Below are 19,280 nucleotides of genomic sequence, written 5' to 3' on the forward strand. Positions count from 1 at the left end.
ACACTTCTACTAGAGATTTCCGGGCAAAGACAGAGTTAGAACAAAATGAATCACAAATTCTCAAGGGAAATTTCTTCTAAGATTGGAAAGAAATACGCCATACTAGGTGTATTAGTGTTCTGTGACTGTAATGGGATTGGGTAATGAAAAGGTTGAGTTAGCTCACAGTTTCAGATGGTTCATCATAAATTGGCCTCCTTGTCTTTGTGGGAAGGCCACACACAGGAGCATAGAGTGGAGCAAAACTGCTCACCTGATGGCCGAGAAGCAAAAAAGAGAGGAAGAAGGAAAGGGCCAGAGTCCCACCGTCCTCTTTAAGGCTGTGCTTGCAATGACCTAAAGTCTCCCCAAAGCTTTCACCTCTTAAGGCCTCCTCCACATGGAGCTTTGCATCCATTCGGCGTCTGAACATCGCAGCAAGCTTCCATACTAAGGTTCTTCTATCTGAAGGAAGAGGACTTACTACTGCTAATTAATTAATACTAATCCCCTCTGCTGCCTCATAGTACAAGGGATTGAACCAAGAGAGTACTGAGCTACATCCCCAACCCTTGTTTTATTTTATTTTGAGACAGGGTCTCCTAAATTCCCCGAGATTGCCTTCAACTTACAGTCCTCCTGCCTCGGCTTGCTACATAGCTGGTATTACAGGTGTGCACCACCAAGCCCAGCTCATTTTATCTGCAGTTTCCTTCCTGCCTAGAGTCAGAGTGAGACCCTACAATCAGAATTCATGTTAGGGCCGCTGTGCAGGTTGGGTGGGTTGTAGTGACCCTGAGCTGGAGGTTTCAGCAGCATCTGGAATTCAGCCCCATGCTCTGCTCATCAGACTCTGTGCTGCTTAGCTGTGCCCTGAATGACTTAGTAAGTCTGGGCCGAAATAACATAAATACCATAGACCAGTGGCTTAAACAACATACATTCATTGCTTACCATTCTGGAGGTTAGGAAGTCTAAGATTAAGGTATCAGCAAGCCCAATGTCTGGTGTTATGGTTTGTGTCCAGATGTGCCCCCGCCAAAGCGTCATGCAGTCATGGAGGAGCAGGCTTTTGGGAGGTGGCTGAATGTAGCGTGTGATTGATTTGTAGTGCAATGATGGGATTAAGGGTGTTGGGATTAAGGGTGGGTGATTGCTGGATCAGTCCACTGATTGGATTGGCACCACTCTAATCCCAGTAGACTGGATACAGTATAAGGGACAGAAAGAGCTCCCTGACCCTCTCTCTTGCTCCCTCCTGGATGCCACCTTCTTTGTCTTCATCCTGGGAGTGTGGGAATGCGTATTTCACCATCTGTGTTTATAAGGACACTAATCACATCATAAGGGCTCTAACTGATGATTAACTTATATTCTGCAGGCCCAGTACCATCACATTAGGGCTTTCACATTCCATCCCTAGCACCAAAACACAGCAGCCATGTGAATATGTAGGGAACTTTTATTGAATGCTTAAGCTGTTAGACACTGTTCCAAATGCTGTATGTATATTTAGTCACTTTGACCTTCTTGTGAGTTTGGTGTTATCATCATTCTCCCTCAGTCACAGATCAGGCGTGGAGGCAAAAGAGCCATCAGGTTGGAGATGCCAGTATCCTAGCACCAGAGGCAGCTTTAGAGTCTGTCTTGTTCTCCCTCAAACAGATCCTGTGTCTTCAGAGTTCTGTCTTCATTCACCTGTCTGTCTTTTATCCCAGCTCTCTGTGAGACCTTAAGCTCCCATCTGCTTGTTTTTTGTCCATAGCAACAACAGAGTGCCAGGCATGGCGGCACACACCTGTAATCCCAGCCCTCAGGAGGCTGAGACAGGAGGATCGCCATGAGTTCCAGGCCAGCCTGAACTACACAGCCAGACCCTGTCTAAAAGAAAGAAAAAGAAAGAGAGAAAGAAAGAAAGAAAAGAAAAGAAGAGAAGAGAAGAGAAGAGTAGAGAAGACAACAGAGAGACAGACAAGATTCAAAATACTGATGCTGGCATGAGAGCTGGATTCAGGGATTACTCCTGCCCATCGACCCTGCCTGCTCAATGGGTGCAGCGTTTGTCATCTTCACTGGCTGAGAACTTCCTAAAATGTCAGGTACTTTGCCAAGGCTACCACATAAATTCATTCATTCATTTCCCATAGTAATCCTGCGACTAACATTTTTTTTCTTTTCCTTTTGTAGCTGAGGATAGGCACAGAGGTTTAGGTGGTTGGACCAAGGTGACAGGACTGGCGCAGCACTAGCATAACAGGTATGTGTGAGATGATGAAGCAGTGCTTTATGCCAAGTGCTTTACCAGGCTCCTGACAGGTACTTAATGTTGACTTAATGTTAAACATTACCAATTCCATTATTGTTATTCTTGCGATGATTGCTGTAGCTTATTATTTGAATGGTAAACTGATTATCAAATATACGATTAAATATATAGTATAGAGACACAGACTTTTATGAAATTTTCTTTTATCTCTTCCATGTTAAAAAATGTTTGCAAGGTCTTACATCTTTGAAAACTCAATCAACAGTGTAGTCAGGTTCATAGAGACAGCATAGTTACCAGCGGTGGGAAGAGGATGGGGAGTTTATTGCAAAGTTTCAATTTGGGAATGATATAAAAATTCTGAGCTGAACATTGGGTATACTTGCATAACAATGTAATTGTCCTTACTAAACTTATACTTAGTGTTTAAGGTGATAAATTTGATGTGGTATATTTTACTACCCAAAAGTCCCATTCATCTAATGATACGATCAAAAATCATGGTGAATGTTTAAAATTTTTTTTGAGGTTTATTATAGCAAAAGACAGTGTCATTAACAACCCCCCCATACTTATCCTTGCTTCAAACACACTTATCTCATCATTCTTTTCACTTTCTAAAGCAGTTCTAGAAATCCCTCTCATAAGTGTCTTTAGTTGCACTGGGCTGCCTTGATGTCCTGAATTGACTCAGAATGTTTACCTCATACAGTCATCTGGACTGTGAAGAAGAGCCAGAAATCACCTGGTGCCACATCTGTAAATAAGATAGATGAAGACACACTAGTTTTTAAGAGCCTGCCTTTCTGTTGGATGACACTCAGCAGCAGCAGGTGTGATATTTTTAATCACACCTCGTAAAGACACTCAGTAAAGAGAACTTCCAGAACTGTTTCAGAAAGTGTCAAGAACAATGGGATAAGTGTGTATAAAGTGAGAAGAAGGCCAGGGATATAGCTCAGTGGCACAGTGCCTACCTGGTAAAAACAAGGTCCTGAGTTTGATTCTTGGTACCAAAAAATAGATAGATAGATAAGAAATATTTTAAGAGGAATTAATGGCGGTATGGGTTTTTTTTTAACTTTAGTAAATTTTTAAAATGTAAACATTCACTTTTCTTTTGAGACAGCATTTCTTTTTTATTTTTTTATTTTTTGTGAGACAGCATTTCATTATGCAGTTGAGATTGGCCTTGAACTCACTGTGTAGCCCAGGATGCCTAGATCTTGCAACTGTCCTCCTGCTTCAGCCTCCTGAGTACTAAGACTATAGGCATACGCCACCACACCTGTATGGTGTGGCTCACTGTGTATTTTGATCACACCTCATGTGATCTTAAATATTATTAGAGAGGCATTAAGAAGTATGACCAACTAAGAATAACGATATTTCAGAAGTTAAAGGTAATTTTCATGTGACAGTGCGGCAACTTCTAAATTTCCCTTGATAAAAATCACTTATGAAGGCAAGTTTTATGTTACTGAATATTACCTCCTTTTCACAATCTAAGGAATAAGTTATCCTGAAAATGCTCTTTGAACTTTTTTCCTTCTCACTGAAATTTTAATCCAGAGATTATTAATTCCCTTAATTGTTAAATCTCTCCGTTTTATGGACGAAAGAATTGAGATGGAAATAACAGTTTGTGTAGGATTTCACAGCTAGTAATTAGCAGTGCCAGGAATGTAGGTGTTTGGGCCAGAGCATACTCGCTCAACCTAGCTGTATGTTCCATTTCTGTCCTCCTTGGAGTTAGCATGATGCTGTGAGGCCCAGAGGGAGCATAGGTGTTAGGGCCACACCGAGTGGGAGGGAGTCACTCTGCTCATCAGGTCACCCACAGGAGGGGTTGGTCTTCCACAGAAAGCAGCCATATGGGTCAGTGACATTCTTGGCCAGATGCTGATGGCGATTTTCTTTCTCCCCCATTGTGCTTTCCCAAGACCCACCCATTTCCCAGAAGGAGGAGGCCAGAATGACCAAGTTCAAGGTGAGTTGGGCTTACTTATCTAGGTTTTAAACTGTCATCTCCTTTCTTAGAGATTATACACATCTTGTTTCTTCTTTCTGAGGAAACATTTTAAGGAGAACATTAGGCATTTGAGACTCTCTGATGTGCCATGGTTCCTACCTTTCTTTTTCCTATAGTTTAATTTTTGTTATTTTATCTTATCATTTTATAATTTGATAAGTGAGCACAAAATAGAAAAGTCAATAATAGTGACTAAAAACTCCCACCGTCTATTATTTCTCTTTTAAAACAATGGTTTTTTGCATATCCTTTTTCTCATACGCATTCATAATAGTATATTTGTAATCATAGAGTAGATAAAATTTTCAAATTATGTGTCTTCTTAGAAATGTTCTATGCCCTATGGCTTTGATGACTACATCATATTCCCATACACTGATGCACTCTGTGTAGTGTATGAGTGTGTGAAAGATAACTTTCCCTTATTCATGGGCACATAGCAGTTCAGACTACAGCATGTAGCGTTATGTTCTGGTCAGAGAATATGTTATCAGATATTTCCATATAAGAAAGCTAGATTTTTATTTTCAGTGCCAAGAGTGGAACCTAGGACCTTATGCAAGCCAGGCAAGTGCTGTGCCACTGAGCTACACCCCTATCCCTTTTTATTTTATAGCCCTGAGGCAAGGGCTTGTTCACTTCTTCAGGCTGGCTTTGAAGTTTTATCCTCTGCCTCAGCCTCCCAAGCAGTTGGGATTAGAGGGGTGCACCACTTTTCATCCATGCCTGATTAAAAAGCTAGGATTCTGTCCCTATGGCTGAGTCATACTTTGGATATGTTTAATTACTGGTCTATATTTTTCATCATTATATTAATTTATTTTATCAAAGTAATAATGTACTTGCCAGGTCCTTTTTTTTTTTTTTTTTAACTGCTTTTAGTCCTCAGGTCAACCTTATGCAGCCATATTTGGTTTCATTCACACTACAAAGAAGGATTGGAGAATTTAAAAGGTGGCAGAGTTCACAAAGAAGACCAAAAAACCAACTAATTTAAAAAGACTCCTACGATTTTTATTTGGATAGAGAGAGGAGCAAGAGAAGTGAGTTCTCTCGGGCTTGCTTCTCTGTGGGGGTGCTGAGCTTGTGGTGGCTGGAAGATGCCATGGGCCCTGTTCACTCTTAGGTGGCTCCTCTGTGATCCCTCTTGCTCACTGAGGGTACCTGCCTGAATGTGCAGGCTCCAGGGGTGAGCAGTTTTCATATGAGAAGTTAGAACAATGCTTAATCTTAATTACACTGATTCTTAATTGGGGGGTGACTTTACTTGCCAGGCGACATCTGCTAACAGTTTTGTGTAGTAACAGTTTGAGGGTGCTGCTGCTGCACAGTGGATAGAAGGTAAGGTGCTGCCAATCATCCTGTGGTGTACCAGATAGCCTTCCATTGCCCGGAAGCTTCTGGCCCAAAATGTCAATAGTGCTGAAGTTGCAATACACTGCAGTACACTAGGCTATATAAAAACAGTAGCAAACTGTGAGTGAAAGTATTTGCTACCTATATGCTGAAAACAAAAGGTGGGATTACAGGCATGCATCATCATGCCCAGCTGAAAAAAGAAGCTTTAACATATATCCTAGTAAAGTTGATCTGGTCTCTTAGCATCTGGACCTACTTCCTGCACATCTTTTCCACTGTTCTTAGTGCTACCCTTCTTTTAGTGGAATTCCGTTGCAAGATTAAGTGGAGTGTATTTTGTATTGTAGGAGGCGGTGACCTTCAGGGACGTGGCCGTGGTCTTCAGCGAGGAGGAGCTGGGGCTGCTGGACTCTGCCCAGAGGAAGCTGTACCGGGACGTGATGCTGGAGAACTTCAGGAACCTGCTCTCCGTGGGTGAGGACCGGTGCTCTGGCTGATCATCCGCTCCCTGTGGTGTCTCTGTATCCCTGGATGTGCAGATCCTTGGAGCTCTCAAAGTGGTTTCCAGTTTCTAATCATCATGAGATAAAGAGTTGGAATTTTTCTAGTCTTTCCCCCCTGACTAATGTGTTTGTCATATAAGTTGATGCCATGATTGCTATGTACTTTTGTCCTTCTTTAAATTATACTCACATCTAATAGGGCACATGGTACACATTTAGAATTTACATTTACAATTGTTTTAATACAATGAAATGAAATGGGGTAGAAATTATCAGAGCCCTGGACACCTGCAAAAACTACAGTCCCGTTACCAGCAACAGTGTGAGAGACAGTGAGGAAGGTATGATGAAAACACACATTTTCCAGTAGTTTATACTAATGCGTGCATATTTGGAGTTTTGGTATGAAATCCATTTCCTCCATTCGGTCATGATTAGAAGTTTGGAAAATGCTATTTTTGCCATCCTGAAGATGATACAATGGAATACGTACAATCTTTAGTAATCTGGCCTGCAGTGTATTTGTTTTAAATCTGTATCCTTGGCTTTTGACAGAGCATCAGTTCATCACCCCAGATATTTTACCTCAGTTAGAGAGAGATGAAAAGCTCCGGATGAGGAAGATGACAACCCAGAGTGGTGGCACCTCAGGTGAGAGCCCAGTGAGGAACTGAGTCTGTCCTGCTGCTCACGCCCCGGCTTTCTCTAGGCCAGGGCCTCGTCCATCGGTGACTGTGGCCGTCATCTGTTCTCCACCTGGGTCGACCCCTTTGAAAGATGAATCATGTCACTGCCCCATCCTAAACCTCCAGTGACTTCTCAGGTGGTTTAGAGTAAAGTCCATGTGCCATAAAGTGGGTTACAGCGTCCCCTGTGTGTCTCCTTCTGTCTCTTCCCCCATCGCTCTGTAAATGCAGTTGTAATTTCCCCTTCGTCATTCAGCACCCCCCACACTGGCCTGTCTGCCAGGCCAAGCGTGCTCCTGCCTCCTCACCTCCCATGTGACTGCTTTCCAGAGGGAGTAGTCTTTTACTCTGTCCTTGCCTTCACTGCCCGCTTACTTTGCTTGGGTCTCTTGTCAGGTGTCACATCATAAGGAAAGCTTCCCATGTCCACTCTGTTAGTTATGCTTTCTTCTTTATCATTTTCTTTTCTCTTACCCTGTTTTACTTTACATCACCACTTATAATATTAACTTATATTTTCCTTTTTTTTTCATACTGAGGATTGAGCCCAGGGCCAACTGTATGCTAGAGCCTTCTGTATGTAGGCAAGTTCCCTATCACTGAGCTACATCCCAGACTGTTAAAAAATATTTTTATTTTGAGACAGGGTTTCTCTTTAAGTTGCCCAAGCTGGCCTTCAGCTTGTGATCCTCTAGCCTCAGCCTCGTGAGTAGCTTAGATTACAGATGTGTGCCGCTATACCTGCCTGTTTATATATTTCTGTCACTACATTTGCACTCAGATGTGGTCTCAGGAGAAGAGAAATTTTGGCTGCTTTATTTGTTGCTGCATTTTCAGTGTACAGAACAGACCTGGCTGAGGGCAGTGGCTATAAATATTTGGGGAATGAATAAATGAATGAGTTAACTATTGTTACGTGGACTTTTTCCCATTAGTTGTAGAGGTACTTAAAGGTTGGTAAATAAAACTGTGTGATGAAAGCATGGTCTGGAACATTTTTTCCCCTGATAAATGTCTAAATTTAATTTACTAGTTGCTTTGGGATGTATGTAGGTAAACATTAATATGTATTAACTCACTGTTTTAGTCTGTTAAGACTACTATGACAAAATGCCATAGACTCGGTGGCTCATAACAGCAGAAATTTCTTTCTCAGTTTTGGAAGCTGGTAAGTCCAGTTCAAGTCACCAGCTTTGATGTCTGGGTGTGAGCCTGTCAGCAGCTTTGATGTCTGGGTGTGAGCCTGTCCAGCTGAAGGTCACATCTTCTTGCTGTCTTCACTTGTGTAAGGACAAGTGGTGTCTCTCAAGCTTCTTTGTAGGCTCTAATTTATTCTTGAGAGCTGCACTCTCATTACATATTTATCCTCTAATATCATCACCTTGGGGGTTTAGATTTCAGCCTGAGAATTTTGGAGAGATACCCTTTTGACCATAGCATCCACATCTCATGAAAGCTTAGCTTTGCGATTATAACTAAATTGAGCGTCATTTTCCCCTGTGGGTTTCCTGTAGCCTGTGGTAGTCTCTTACACTCAGTTAGAGAGAAACTACTTTTTAGAATGGAGAGTCTAAAAGCCACTTTTTAGGTCCTTTATAAAACAAAATATATACCCTTTACATACAAAAATGGAAATTTCAGAGAATTAGCTTTCAAGTTAATCTTTCCCCTCACAGATTTTCCATGTCGTAGCCATTCACTTCTTCCAAAGAGTCTTACAGTGTGTGGTGGCACACACCTCTAGTCCCAGCATTCAGGTGATGAGGCAGGAGGATCACCACGAGTTCAAGGCCAATGTGGGCAACATAGTGAGTTCAAGCGCAGCCTGAACTGTATAGCAAGACCTTGTCTCAAAAAAAAAAAAAGAGACAGAAAAGGATATTACCTATCATTTAGTCTTCTGTATTCACAAATGCATTAAGCTGGGAACAGTGGTGTACACTTGTAATCCCAGCACTCTGGGAGGCTGAGGCGGGAGGATTGTGAATTTGGGCTCAGTCTCTGCAGTTTGGTGAGAGCCTGTCTCAAAATTAAAAATTTCTTTTACAGAAGAACTGAGGATGTAGCTCATTGCAGAGGCCCTGGGTGGGAAAGGGATGACACCCACCAGTATTGTTATGTATAGCCATAATTTTATTGCCTGAAAAATTAGGATTAAATAAACATTACAGAAGATTGGTAGCTATTAAGTAAGCACATGTTAAGGAATGTAGAATTTGGACAGTTTTCTTCTCATTCTAATAAGGGCCTGACTAACATAATTTCAGTGGGAAATGTAAACTGACTGGAACGAGGAAATGGGCCTTCTCAAAATTGACATATCCTCAGGGAAATGCAAAGATAACATTTAAATGTGCTACTTGGAAAATATACATAGAAATGACAAGCTATGTAGTCATGACCTTAAGGGAAACACACTTACCTGTTATTTTTGCAAGTGTATGTCATTACTATGTAACTTTCCATTTGAACAGTGTAAGTGCGTAAGGAACTTACTGAACTGTGGACCAGTGGTTTTAAAGCTTTTTTTTTTTTAGTATATGGCTAATAAGAAATATATTTTAGGATCTGGGGATGAAGGAGGGCATCAGGACATATATTTAGGATGAGTAAAGCCCTGGATTCAATACCCAACGTTACATACACACACAATGTGTAAGCCATGTATTCATGTATGTGTAGATAGTGTGTATACGTATAGCCCTAACAGGCATATTTGCGGTGATACGGTTTACTATTTGCAGAGTATCTCTAATATTTTTCTACTCTATCGGTACTTGCCATTGGCTACTAAATTTAAAGTCATTAAAAAAATAAAATTAAGTCATTGAACCACAGCCTTCAATTTTTTTTTTTTTTTTTTTTGTGGTGGTGCTGGGGATTGAACCCAGGGTGTTATGCATGCAAGGCAAGTGCTTATGCCACTGAGCTATTTCCCCAGCCCCACAGCCTTCAGTTTGAAAAACACTGGTGTGGCCATATAGAGCAGTTTATCTGTTTCCATCAACTTTATATAATCTGCTTTCAGACAAGCATTATCCTTGTTACTCCTGGGGCTCTAAATAGTGACTTTTACCTCATAAATGAAGTATTTTACTTACATATGGAGGGAGTACAAAAATTACAGAAGCAGTCAATATCCATGGAGGCCCCATGGCCACTTCCTGCCTTGTGATTTTTTTTTTTCTTTGAATGATTCTTGCCATGGTTTTGTGATCAGCCTGATTTTCTCACCAGCAACATTCAGTTTGCTTAGCCCTTCAGTTTTGGATGCCTTTCAGCTTCTCAGCCAAAATATTTTAAATCTCTTTCCTATTATGTTTTTTATTGTTCTTGTTGGTTTTGTTTTTTCTTTTTCTTTGAGACAAGGTTTCTTTCCTATTATGGATAACTCACTTGAAAAAAAAATTTATTTTATTTATTTACTTTGTCCTCCTTTTTGAGACAGGATTTCACTGTGCAGTTCAGACTGGCCTTGAACTCACTTTGTATCCCAGGCTGGCCTCAAACTTGCCGTGATCCTCTTGCCTTAGCCTCGAATACTGGGATTACAGTTGTGTGCCACCACACCTGACAAAAGCTTTTATTTTTGTAACTAAGTCAAACTAGAACTCATTTGTTTACTGAGCATACATTTATTGAACACTGTTTGTCAGGTAGTGCTCTGGGAGTGGTGATTAAGTGTGAACAGAACATTTGTCTGCATGGGCATTGCATTCATGTGAAGGCAGACATAAAGCAGATTGAAGTGCATGTAGTATATCAGAGGGCTACGTGAGTGCATGAAACAGAACAGAGTAGGTGAACAGTTATTGCCAAGGGTACATCATGGATGGGGAGGATTTACTATTTGATATTGGATGGGAAAAGAGGCCTCACTGACAATGTTCTTTGGAGACCCAAACATAAGCACATAGCAGGCCATATGGAGAATTAGAGGAGTAGAGTTCCAAGGAGAACATTAACTTTTCTTTTCTGGTGTTGACTTTGGAAATCTGTTCTGTTGCTGTATTTCTTCCTCAAAATTCTTGACCTGTTATTATAAGTTAACTTTCAGGTTTTCACTGTTTTCTCTTAGAGACTTTAATTGCCATCAGGTTTTCTAATACTGTGTTATTAGTGGATGCCTTTTCCCCAGCTGTTCTTGTGGAGGGTATTTCCGAGGAGGAGGTAGGCACTCGGCTTGCACGCTGAACTTTAGGCACTTAAGGGATGAACTATTTTCTTCCAAACATGTATCTTTCTAACCAGTCCATTGCCTCAGAGCTCCTAACATTGCAGTCAGCTTCCAGTGAAGTAATCCAAGGCAGAGATTTTCAGCATTGTCCAAGAATGTCTGATAATCTATCTGTAGGGATTTTACTAGATGTTTTCAACAAGGCCAAGTCATTCAGATTACATGCCGTAGGCAGAATTATGTGGAAGATGTTTATCAAACACCTGCTGCAGCAAAAGGAGACAAGAGTTTTAGAGGTGCAGCTTCTCAGTAAAGAATGCTTAGGAAATATTTTTCTCACTCCAAATTTCTAACCTGCAGCTCACTTGTGAAACTTAGTAAGACTGTAAATTATTAGTCTTGTTAATGTGTGATGAGACCTGGCAGTCCAGCCTTGGTTTCTGGGAGCATGTGAGTCAGATAATACATGATGGAAAAGAAAAAGGGAACCTTTGTCCAAAACCTTAGTCTAGGGGTCTGAGTATAGAACATCTCTGAATAGAGCATTCACATACCCTATCTCTGAATTCTCTTTATCCTTTTAGGAGACAAGAATTTAAATGAGATGGAGACTCTTCAAGAAGTAGGCTCAAGGTACCTGCCACATGAAGAGCCTTTCTGCTCACAGATCTGGCAACAAGTTACCAGGGAGTTAACCAGGTGTCAAGAGTCTATGGTGAATATTCAAGAAACTGGCTCTCAGTTGAAAAAACTAGATGATGTACCCTATGAAGATGAGGATTTCAGTAAACGCTTTAATCAGAATTCACATCTTCAGGTTCACCACAGAGTCCATGGTGGTAAAGAACTTTACAAAGCGGAGACAAATGAGAAAGGTTCTACTTGGGATTCTGATCTTCAAGTGAAGCAGAAGGTCCGTGCAGGAGAAAAGCCCTACAAATGTGAAAAATGTGATAACACCTTCCGTCGATTTTCAAGTCTTCAAGCCCATCAGAGAGTGCATAGTAGAGAGAAGTCATACAAACCTGATTTATCATCCAAGTGTTTCAGTCAGGTATCACAGTTCCACCCCCAGCAGAGACTCCCGACAGGAGGGAATCCATACAAATATGAGGAGTGTGGGAAGAATACGAGGAAAAGCTCACATTGCCAGGCTCCTCTGATAGTCTACCCAGGAGAGAAACACTATAAATGTGAGGAGTGTGGGCTGAGCTTCAATCAGATCTCATATCTTCGAGTTCATCAGAGGATCCACACTGGAAAGAAACCTTATAAATGTGAAGAGTGTGGAAAGGGCTTCAGTTGGCGTTCACGACTACAGGCCCATCAACGAATCCACACTGGGGAGAAACCATACAAATGCAGTGCCTGTGGCAAGGGCTTTAGTTATAGCTCACACCTCAACATTCATTGCAGAATCCACACAGGAGAGAAACCCTACAAATGTGAAGAGTGTGGGAAGGGCTTCAGTGTAGGTTCACACCTTCAAGCCCATCAGATAAGCCACACTGGAGAGAAGCCATACAAATGTGAGGAGTGTGGGAAGGGCTTCTGTCGGGCCTCAAATCTTCTGGACCATCAGAGAGGCCACACTGGGGAGAAACCATACCAATGTGATGCTTGTGGTAAGGGCTTCAGCCGGAGCTCAGATTTTAACATTCATTTTAGAGTCCATACAGGAGAAAAACCCTATAAATGTGAGGAGTGTGGTAAGGGCTTTAGCCAGGCCTCAAATCTTCTAGCCCATCAGAGAGGCCACACTGGAGAAAAACCATACAAATGTGGTACATGTGGGAAGGGCTTCAGTCGGAGTTCAGATCTTAATGTTCATTTTAGAATCCACACAGGAGAGAAACCCTATAAATGTGAGAAGTGTGGTAAGGCTTTCAGTCAGTTCTCAAGTCTTCAAGTACATCAGAGAGTCCACACAGGAGAGAAACCGTATCAGTGTGTACAATGTGGGAAAGGCTTTAGTGTGGGATCACAACTTCAGGCCCATCAAAGATGCCACACTGGGGAGAAACCATATCAATGTGAGGAGTGTGGGAAGGGCTTCTGCCGGGCCTCAAATTTTCTTGCTCATCGGGGAGTTCACACAGGAGAAAAACCATACCGATGCGATGTGTGTGGAAAGCGCTTCCGACAGAGATCCTATCTTCAGGCCCACCAGAGGGTCCACACTGGGGAGAAACCATACAAATGTGAGGAATGTGGGAAGGTCTTTAGTTGGAGCTCATACCTTCAGGCCCATCAGCGAGTTCACACTGGAGAAAAACCATACAAATGTGAAGAATGTGGGAAAGGCTTCAGTTGGAGCTCAAGTCTTATAATTCATCAGCGAGTCCATGCTGATGAAGAGGGTAACAAGGACTTCTCTTCATCAGAACATTTATACCGGAAATAAACTATAAAATACTATGTTAGTATTTCAAATGGGTGCTGAAATACTCCAATGATCAGAGGTATCATAGGAGACAAAAGATTGGTTTCATAAAAGGTCAGCATTTTAATTAGAGTTTGACGTGGTGGTGGTTGGGAGGCCATACAGCAGAGAAGTAGTGTGAGAGTGTAGCCAAATGGATTTAATTTAGAACACACAGATGTTCCCAGACAGGATGCTCAGGAAGGGTGAATCGGACCTGAAATTAACTCAAAGTTCTAAAATGGAAGTGCCAAAATCTATTCAATTAGAATATAAGTTCCAAGAGGGTAGGGACTTCTGCTGACTGCCAAATCTACTCTGTCTTTTCAGTGCCTAACACATTGTATGCATTCAATAGTTATTATATGAGCAGAAATGAGACCAGTCATATTTGAAATTTTTATTCAGTTTCTGTAAAGTTGTCTTCAGAGTGTTGTATAAGGCCTACAGGACATTTAAGTTAGACAAGTGGGCTCATATTCCAAACTTTGCAAGTCCTGTATACTAATGTTTATTAAATTGGAAGTTACAGTACAGTAATAAATCTAAAAATCAGTTCAGTGGGTTGTGACCAGCATTTTTGTATGCTAACACTATTTTATTGAGGTAAGGTTTACATTCAATAACACACATAAATCACAACTTTGTGGCTTCCTGAACTTTGACAAATGAATACACTTGTGTAGTCATCACTAAGATTGGTGTATATAAAGTTTCTATTAAACAGGTTTGTTTTTGGTGGTGCTGAGGAATCAAACCCAGGGCCTGTGTGTCCAAGGCAAGAGCTCTACCACTGAGCCACATCCCCAGCCCCAAAAAGGTTTCCTCTGCCCATTTCCAGTCAATGCCATGTTCAGTGCCAACAATATTATGATTTCCGTGCTATAGATTAGTTAGATCTGTTCTTGAGCTTCATATGATTTGTATATGTACAGTTTTGGGTGTGGATTCTTATAATCATCTTGATAGATTCAGAGAGAACATTTGACAAAATTCAACATCCATTTCAGATAAAAATTAGATAAAAGGTGTATATGAAAATCTTACAAGCTAACACCTTTAAAATGTTTTAAATTTTTTTTTAAAGAAAATAGTACAAAAGAGTAATAGCAAAATACAAACAAAACACAGCAAGGACATTAAAAATGATACAGGGTTGCAAACCAAATGATAGGGATTAACAGTTTTTGTTATATTAAAATTTTTTAAAATAAGGAATTTATGTAATTTATATATAGTAGGCTGACTTTAGTATGTCATGGAGTCTTGGCAAATGCTTACTCTCAGGAAACCACACCACAATGAAGACATTTAACAGTTCCAGCATCCCCTGCCCTGAAATCCCACTGTGTATAGTGAGCACTTCTCATTGCCAGCCCTTAACAACCACTGAAATGTTTTCTGTCTCTATAGTTTGCCTTTTGCAGGATGTTGTGAATGGAATCCTACAGTATGTAGCTTGTTGAGTCTCATTTCTTAGTGTAATACTCTTGAGATTTACTCATTTTATGTATCAGTCATCCTCTTTTCAAAAGTTTTACAGTGCTAAAGATGGAACTCAGGACCTTGTGCATGCTTGGCAAGTGCTCCACCTCTAAGTGATGTCCCTGATCTCAGTCATTCCTTTTTATTGCTGAGTAATATTCTGTTGTATGGATGTACCACATTCATTTATTTATTTACCACTTGGAGACGATTTGAATATTCAGATCTGGTAATTATGAAGAGAACAGCTATAAACATTTGTGTACAGTTTTATCACTCAACTTAAGATTTCCTTTGTCATCCTAAATAATCTGAGATGTGTATGGTAAGGTATGTTTACTTTTAGAGAAAAACTGACCATGACTAAAATAGCTGTTCATTTTGCATTCCCACTATTGGTGTATGAAAGTTCCAGTTATTTCTCCTCATCAGCACTTGGTATGCTATGATTTAGTTTTTATTTTTCCATTTCACAGTAGTATCTCATTTTGACTTTAACTTACATTTTGCTATTCATATACCCATTTATTTTTATTTGAACCTTGGCCCATTTTTTTTAACTGGATGGTTCTTTTCTTCTTACTTTTTCAGTAGCTTTTTTTCCCTCTCTTTTTTAATGTTCTGAATACATATCTGTTGTCAGTTATGTGATTTGCAAATATTTTATCCCAGTATGTGGTTTATTTTTATTCCGTTAACAGTATTTTTCACAATGTTTTTAAAATTTTTGATGTTCAATTTTTATCTTCAATGGATTATGCTTTCTAGTTTGAGATATAAGAACTCTTTTTTTGTTTGTTTGTTTTGGTTTGGTTTTTTTGGTTTTTCTCCGGTACCGGGAACCGAACTCACGACCTTGCGCTTGCCAGGCAGGCGCTTTTGCCGCTGAGCTAAATCCCCAGCCCCAAGAACTCTTATTTAATCCAAGGTTGCAGAAATTTTAAGGTTTCAGTTTTACATCTAGGACTATAACCCATTTGAATTAATCTTTTCATAGGGTATGAGGTCAAGATCCTTTTTTTACTTATGGACATCCAGTTAACTGTTCTCTCTCTCTTTCTCCTTCTCTCTTTAAGACAACAATCTTTTCTCTGGAAACAGGAGTAGAGGCTCAGCTAGGTTGTTCAGGTCTCAGTTGCAGTCACATGGTGACTAGGACTGTGACATCTCTCTCCTTAGGTGTTCTTAGAACCTCAGCAAGTGGGCTTTCTGAATGGTGATGTTGAGCTTCCTCCTAGTATGGCAGCTCAGGGCTCCAACTCCTTAAATATCTTTCAGCATTGAATTGCTGTCACATCTTTCTGAAAAATCCATGGGTGTAAGGTTTTTCTCCCCTGACCTCTGTTCCATTGGTCTTTATGCCTGTTATTTTGTTAAGTACTGCACAATCATAGCTCTGGTAGCTTTAATGTCTCAAAGTTATCAATTTGTCTTCCAGACCCATTCTTTTTCAGTATTAATTTGGCTATCTTAATTTGTTCACCTTTTAGTAATTTTTAGAATCAGCTTTTGATTTTTAAAATAAACTTTTGGGATTTTTCTTGGGGTGGCATTTAATATATAAATGAGTATGGGGACAATTGATGTAATAATATTGTGTTCCAAATCAGATATGGTATAATTTGTTCAGGACTCTTGGTTTCTTCCATCAGAAACTTGTGGTTTTCAGCATATTTTATTGGGTTTGTACGTAAGAATTACATGCTTTTGGTGCTAAATTATATGGTACTATTTTTTAAACATCAATTTCCATTTATTTATTGCTAATTGGAAATATTCATGACTGTTTTATGTAAAACTTGTATTTTATAGTTTTGCCAAACTGAATAGTTTAAGTGGGTGTTCTGTGAATTCCTGGGAATTTTCTATGTAGACAATCATATTCTCTGCAAAAGCTTTCTTTTCTTTTTCCCTACCAATGTGTATATGCCTATTATAGCAGTTCAACTGTGACATGAAGAAACGCCCTCCAAGTTTAGGTGTTGATGTCAAAAATCATGACAGTAGTCTTTAAGGGCAATCAAAGAAAGGTAAAGGGTGGTGGTTGCTATAGAACAAGGTCCAGAACAGGTGAAAAATAGTATTTGGGCATTTTAGAGAGGGAAGGTCCTGCCAGCTGGAAGTCTAAAAGAGATGCTTGGAGAGCACATGTACTTAGGGGTTGCTGGGTGAACCTTACAGGACCGGAAAGGAGATGAAGCTTATGGGTTGCTCACACCAAGTCAAAGTCCAGGAGCAAGTGTGGCTCAATTGTAGAGCACTTGCCTGGCAGGCACGAGGCCCTGGGTTTAGTTGCCAATATGCAAAAACAAAGTCCAAGCTTCCTGTTTGTTAGGGGATGATCGGATCCTCAGATACCTGTGGGCAGAACAACAGGGAATAAAGACAAAGATAACATTTGAGGTACAAGGTATCCAGGAGGAACCTGCCTCTAGTGGACTGGCTCAACAATTTCCATATTGACCCACTTTTATTAGCAAGCAAGAAACACAGGAGAGCTGAGTGTGGTGGCGCATGCCTGTAAGCCTGTAATCCCAGCACCGGGAGGCAGAGGCAGGAGGACGGTGGCGAATTCGAGGCCAGCCTGAGCTGCATGGCGAGACTCTGTCTCAAAATGACCAAAAACAAAACAGCAACAACTGAGCACAGGAGAAGGGGTAGTGTACTTTTCATGGAACAGCAATTGCAGTAGATGATGAGGAACAGATTCCCTGTACCCGTTCTTTACATTGTCCTCAGTAGATGTTATCTTGCCTTAGGAGCGCTGTTGTTAAGAGCAACCAGAGAGCATGCAGCCTTCCACATACTTCTCTGTTCCTAAAGCAGGTCACACCAGCCATGAGACCACGGGACTCCGGTCAGATAGCCTGGTCCCCATATAGTAAAATACTATTTCATACCCCCTGGCCCCCAACAATACTGTAGTGAAAGGATACAAAGTAAATTACCAGAGGGAAAATGTGCACTGGATGAGTTCTGTGGGAAATCAGGTGCAATACTGTGAAAGTCCTCTCCCTGTTACACGTGAATTACTAAGTTCAGCATTGGATTGTAAAAACCTGTACATAATGTCTACCAGGGAAGCTCAGTGGAGTCTCATGACCTAGGTTCTTAATAGGAAACAGTGACTTAGGCAATCCCTGCTAAGTCCATTCCAAACTTCTAGACTCCCAGAAGGACAACTGGTATTCAGCACCAACCACACTGTACAAATAGCACTGTAAGTCACTTATCAAGGAATTGTGGAAATCTTCCCCAAATCCAGATACGCAGACATCAGTAAAGGGCTAACCTTATTTCTTAGGCCATTTGTTCTGCTATACCAGAATATCACGGACTGTGTAATTTGTAAGCAATAGAAATGCACTTAGTGCTGTTCTGGAGGCTGGGAAGTCCAATATGAAAGCTCTGCCTGGTTGCATGTCTGGTGAGATATGCTTTCGGCTTCCCTGATGGTGCCCTGTTGCTGCATCCTTGGGAGGGACAGTGTTCACATGACATAAAGGAGGAAATACAAGAGGGAGTTAAGTTTCACCTTGGACTTTGGAGGAGACACCATCATTCAAACCCTAGTTGCAAGCAGGCCTAAGAATAGCAGTCTCAGGCCCGTCTTTTCTGTACACCTGCATAAGAAATCCCCGACCTATATTGTTTCTTTTCATCACCAGATACATTAGTTTATCCTTCTTCAAGGTAACTTGTAGCAAAACAGTAGATTAAACCAAAACAGTTCATTGAGCCCCCTAAAAAGATTACAAGTACAGTGTATGTCTAATCTCCTGATACCTTAGTGCTCAGATTGATCACAAAATAGCTTGAAGCAGAGCTACATGAGTTATCGTTTCTCAGTCAAGAGAGAGCTGTCTCATTTGTAGTGTTCTTTGGTCTATGTTTCCCAAAGCACTGAGCCTCTAACTTTGACTTCCATTCATACTCAAGGTCAGTTCTCTCGCTGTGTATCTGGCACTCTTCAGCTCTTGTGGGATGGGACGGTTCAGCTTCAGCTCCCACTTGTCACTATCTGTGGGCTTGAATTCCTTGTTCATTTCTGACCCCTAAGGATTTCTTCTCAGCTACATTTTAGCACTTTACAGGAGAGGAGGTTGTCACATACCTTTTATCTGTTTGAAAAGATTCACGATGTTGCACGGCAATCATCTAATCCTAGAACTCTTTAGTTTGCCCACAAAGAAACACCCTACGTGTTCACAGTCATTCCTCATTAGCAGCTCCACCTCTCTAGCCTCTGCAAAACACTAATCTACTTTCCGTCTCTAGATTGCTCTGTTGTGCACATTTAATATAAATGGAATCATTACCCAGTGTGTTGTGTCTGACTTTCACTTGACATCATGTCTTCGTAGTTCATCA

General features: G+C 40.8%; 1 protein-coding gene across 1 annotated transcript in view; it reads left to right on the forward strand.

The window, feature by feature from the left end:
• Positions 1-1,878: 1,878 nt before the first annotated feature.
• Positions 1,879-19,280, forward strand: part of LOC102023400 (zinc finger protein 45) — a 32,704-nt gene continuing 15,302 nt past the window's right edge. Inside the window, exons 1-6 of the mRNA XM_005412470.2 lie at positions 1,879-2,078; positions 2,167-2,236; positions 4,189-4,235; positions 5,984-6,110; positions 6,695-6,790; positions 11,587-13,343. Coding sequence (XP_005412527.2) covers positions 4,221-4,235; positions 5,984-6,110; positions 6,695-6,790; positions 11,587-13,343 — 1,995 coding nt within the window. The 5' untranslated portion in view covers positions 1,879-2,078; positions 2,167-2,236; positions 4,189-4,220. The remainder of the gene's footprint in view (positions 2,079-2,166; positions 2,237-4,188; positions 4,236-5,983; positions 6,111-6,694; positions 6,791-11,586; positions 13,344-19,280) is intronic.

This window comes from Chinchilla lanigera, unplaced genomic scaffold, assembly GCF_000276665.1.
Source record: "Chinchilla lanigera isolate Chin_1 unplaced genomic scaffold, ChiLan1.0 scaffold00154, whole genome shotgun sequence".
NCBI classification, from domain to species: Eukaryota; Metazoa; Chordata; class Mammalia; order Rodentia; family Chinchillidae; genus Chinchilla; species Chinchilla lanigera.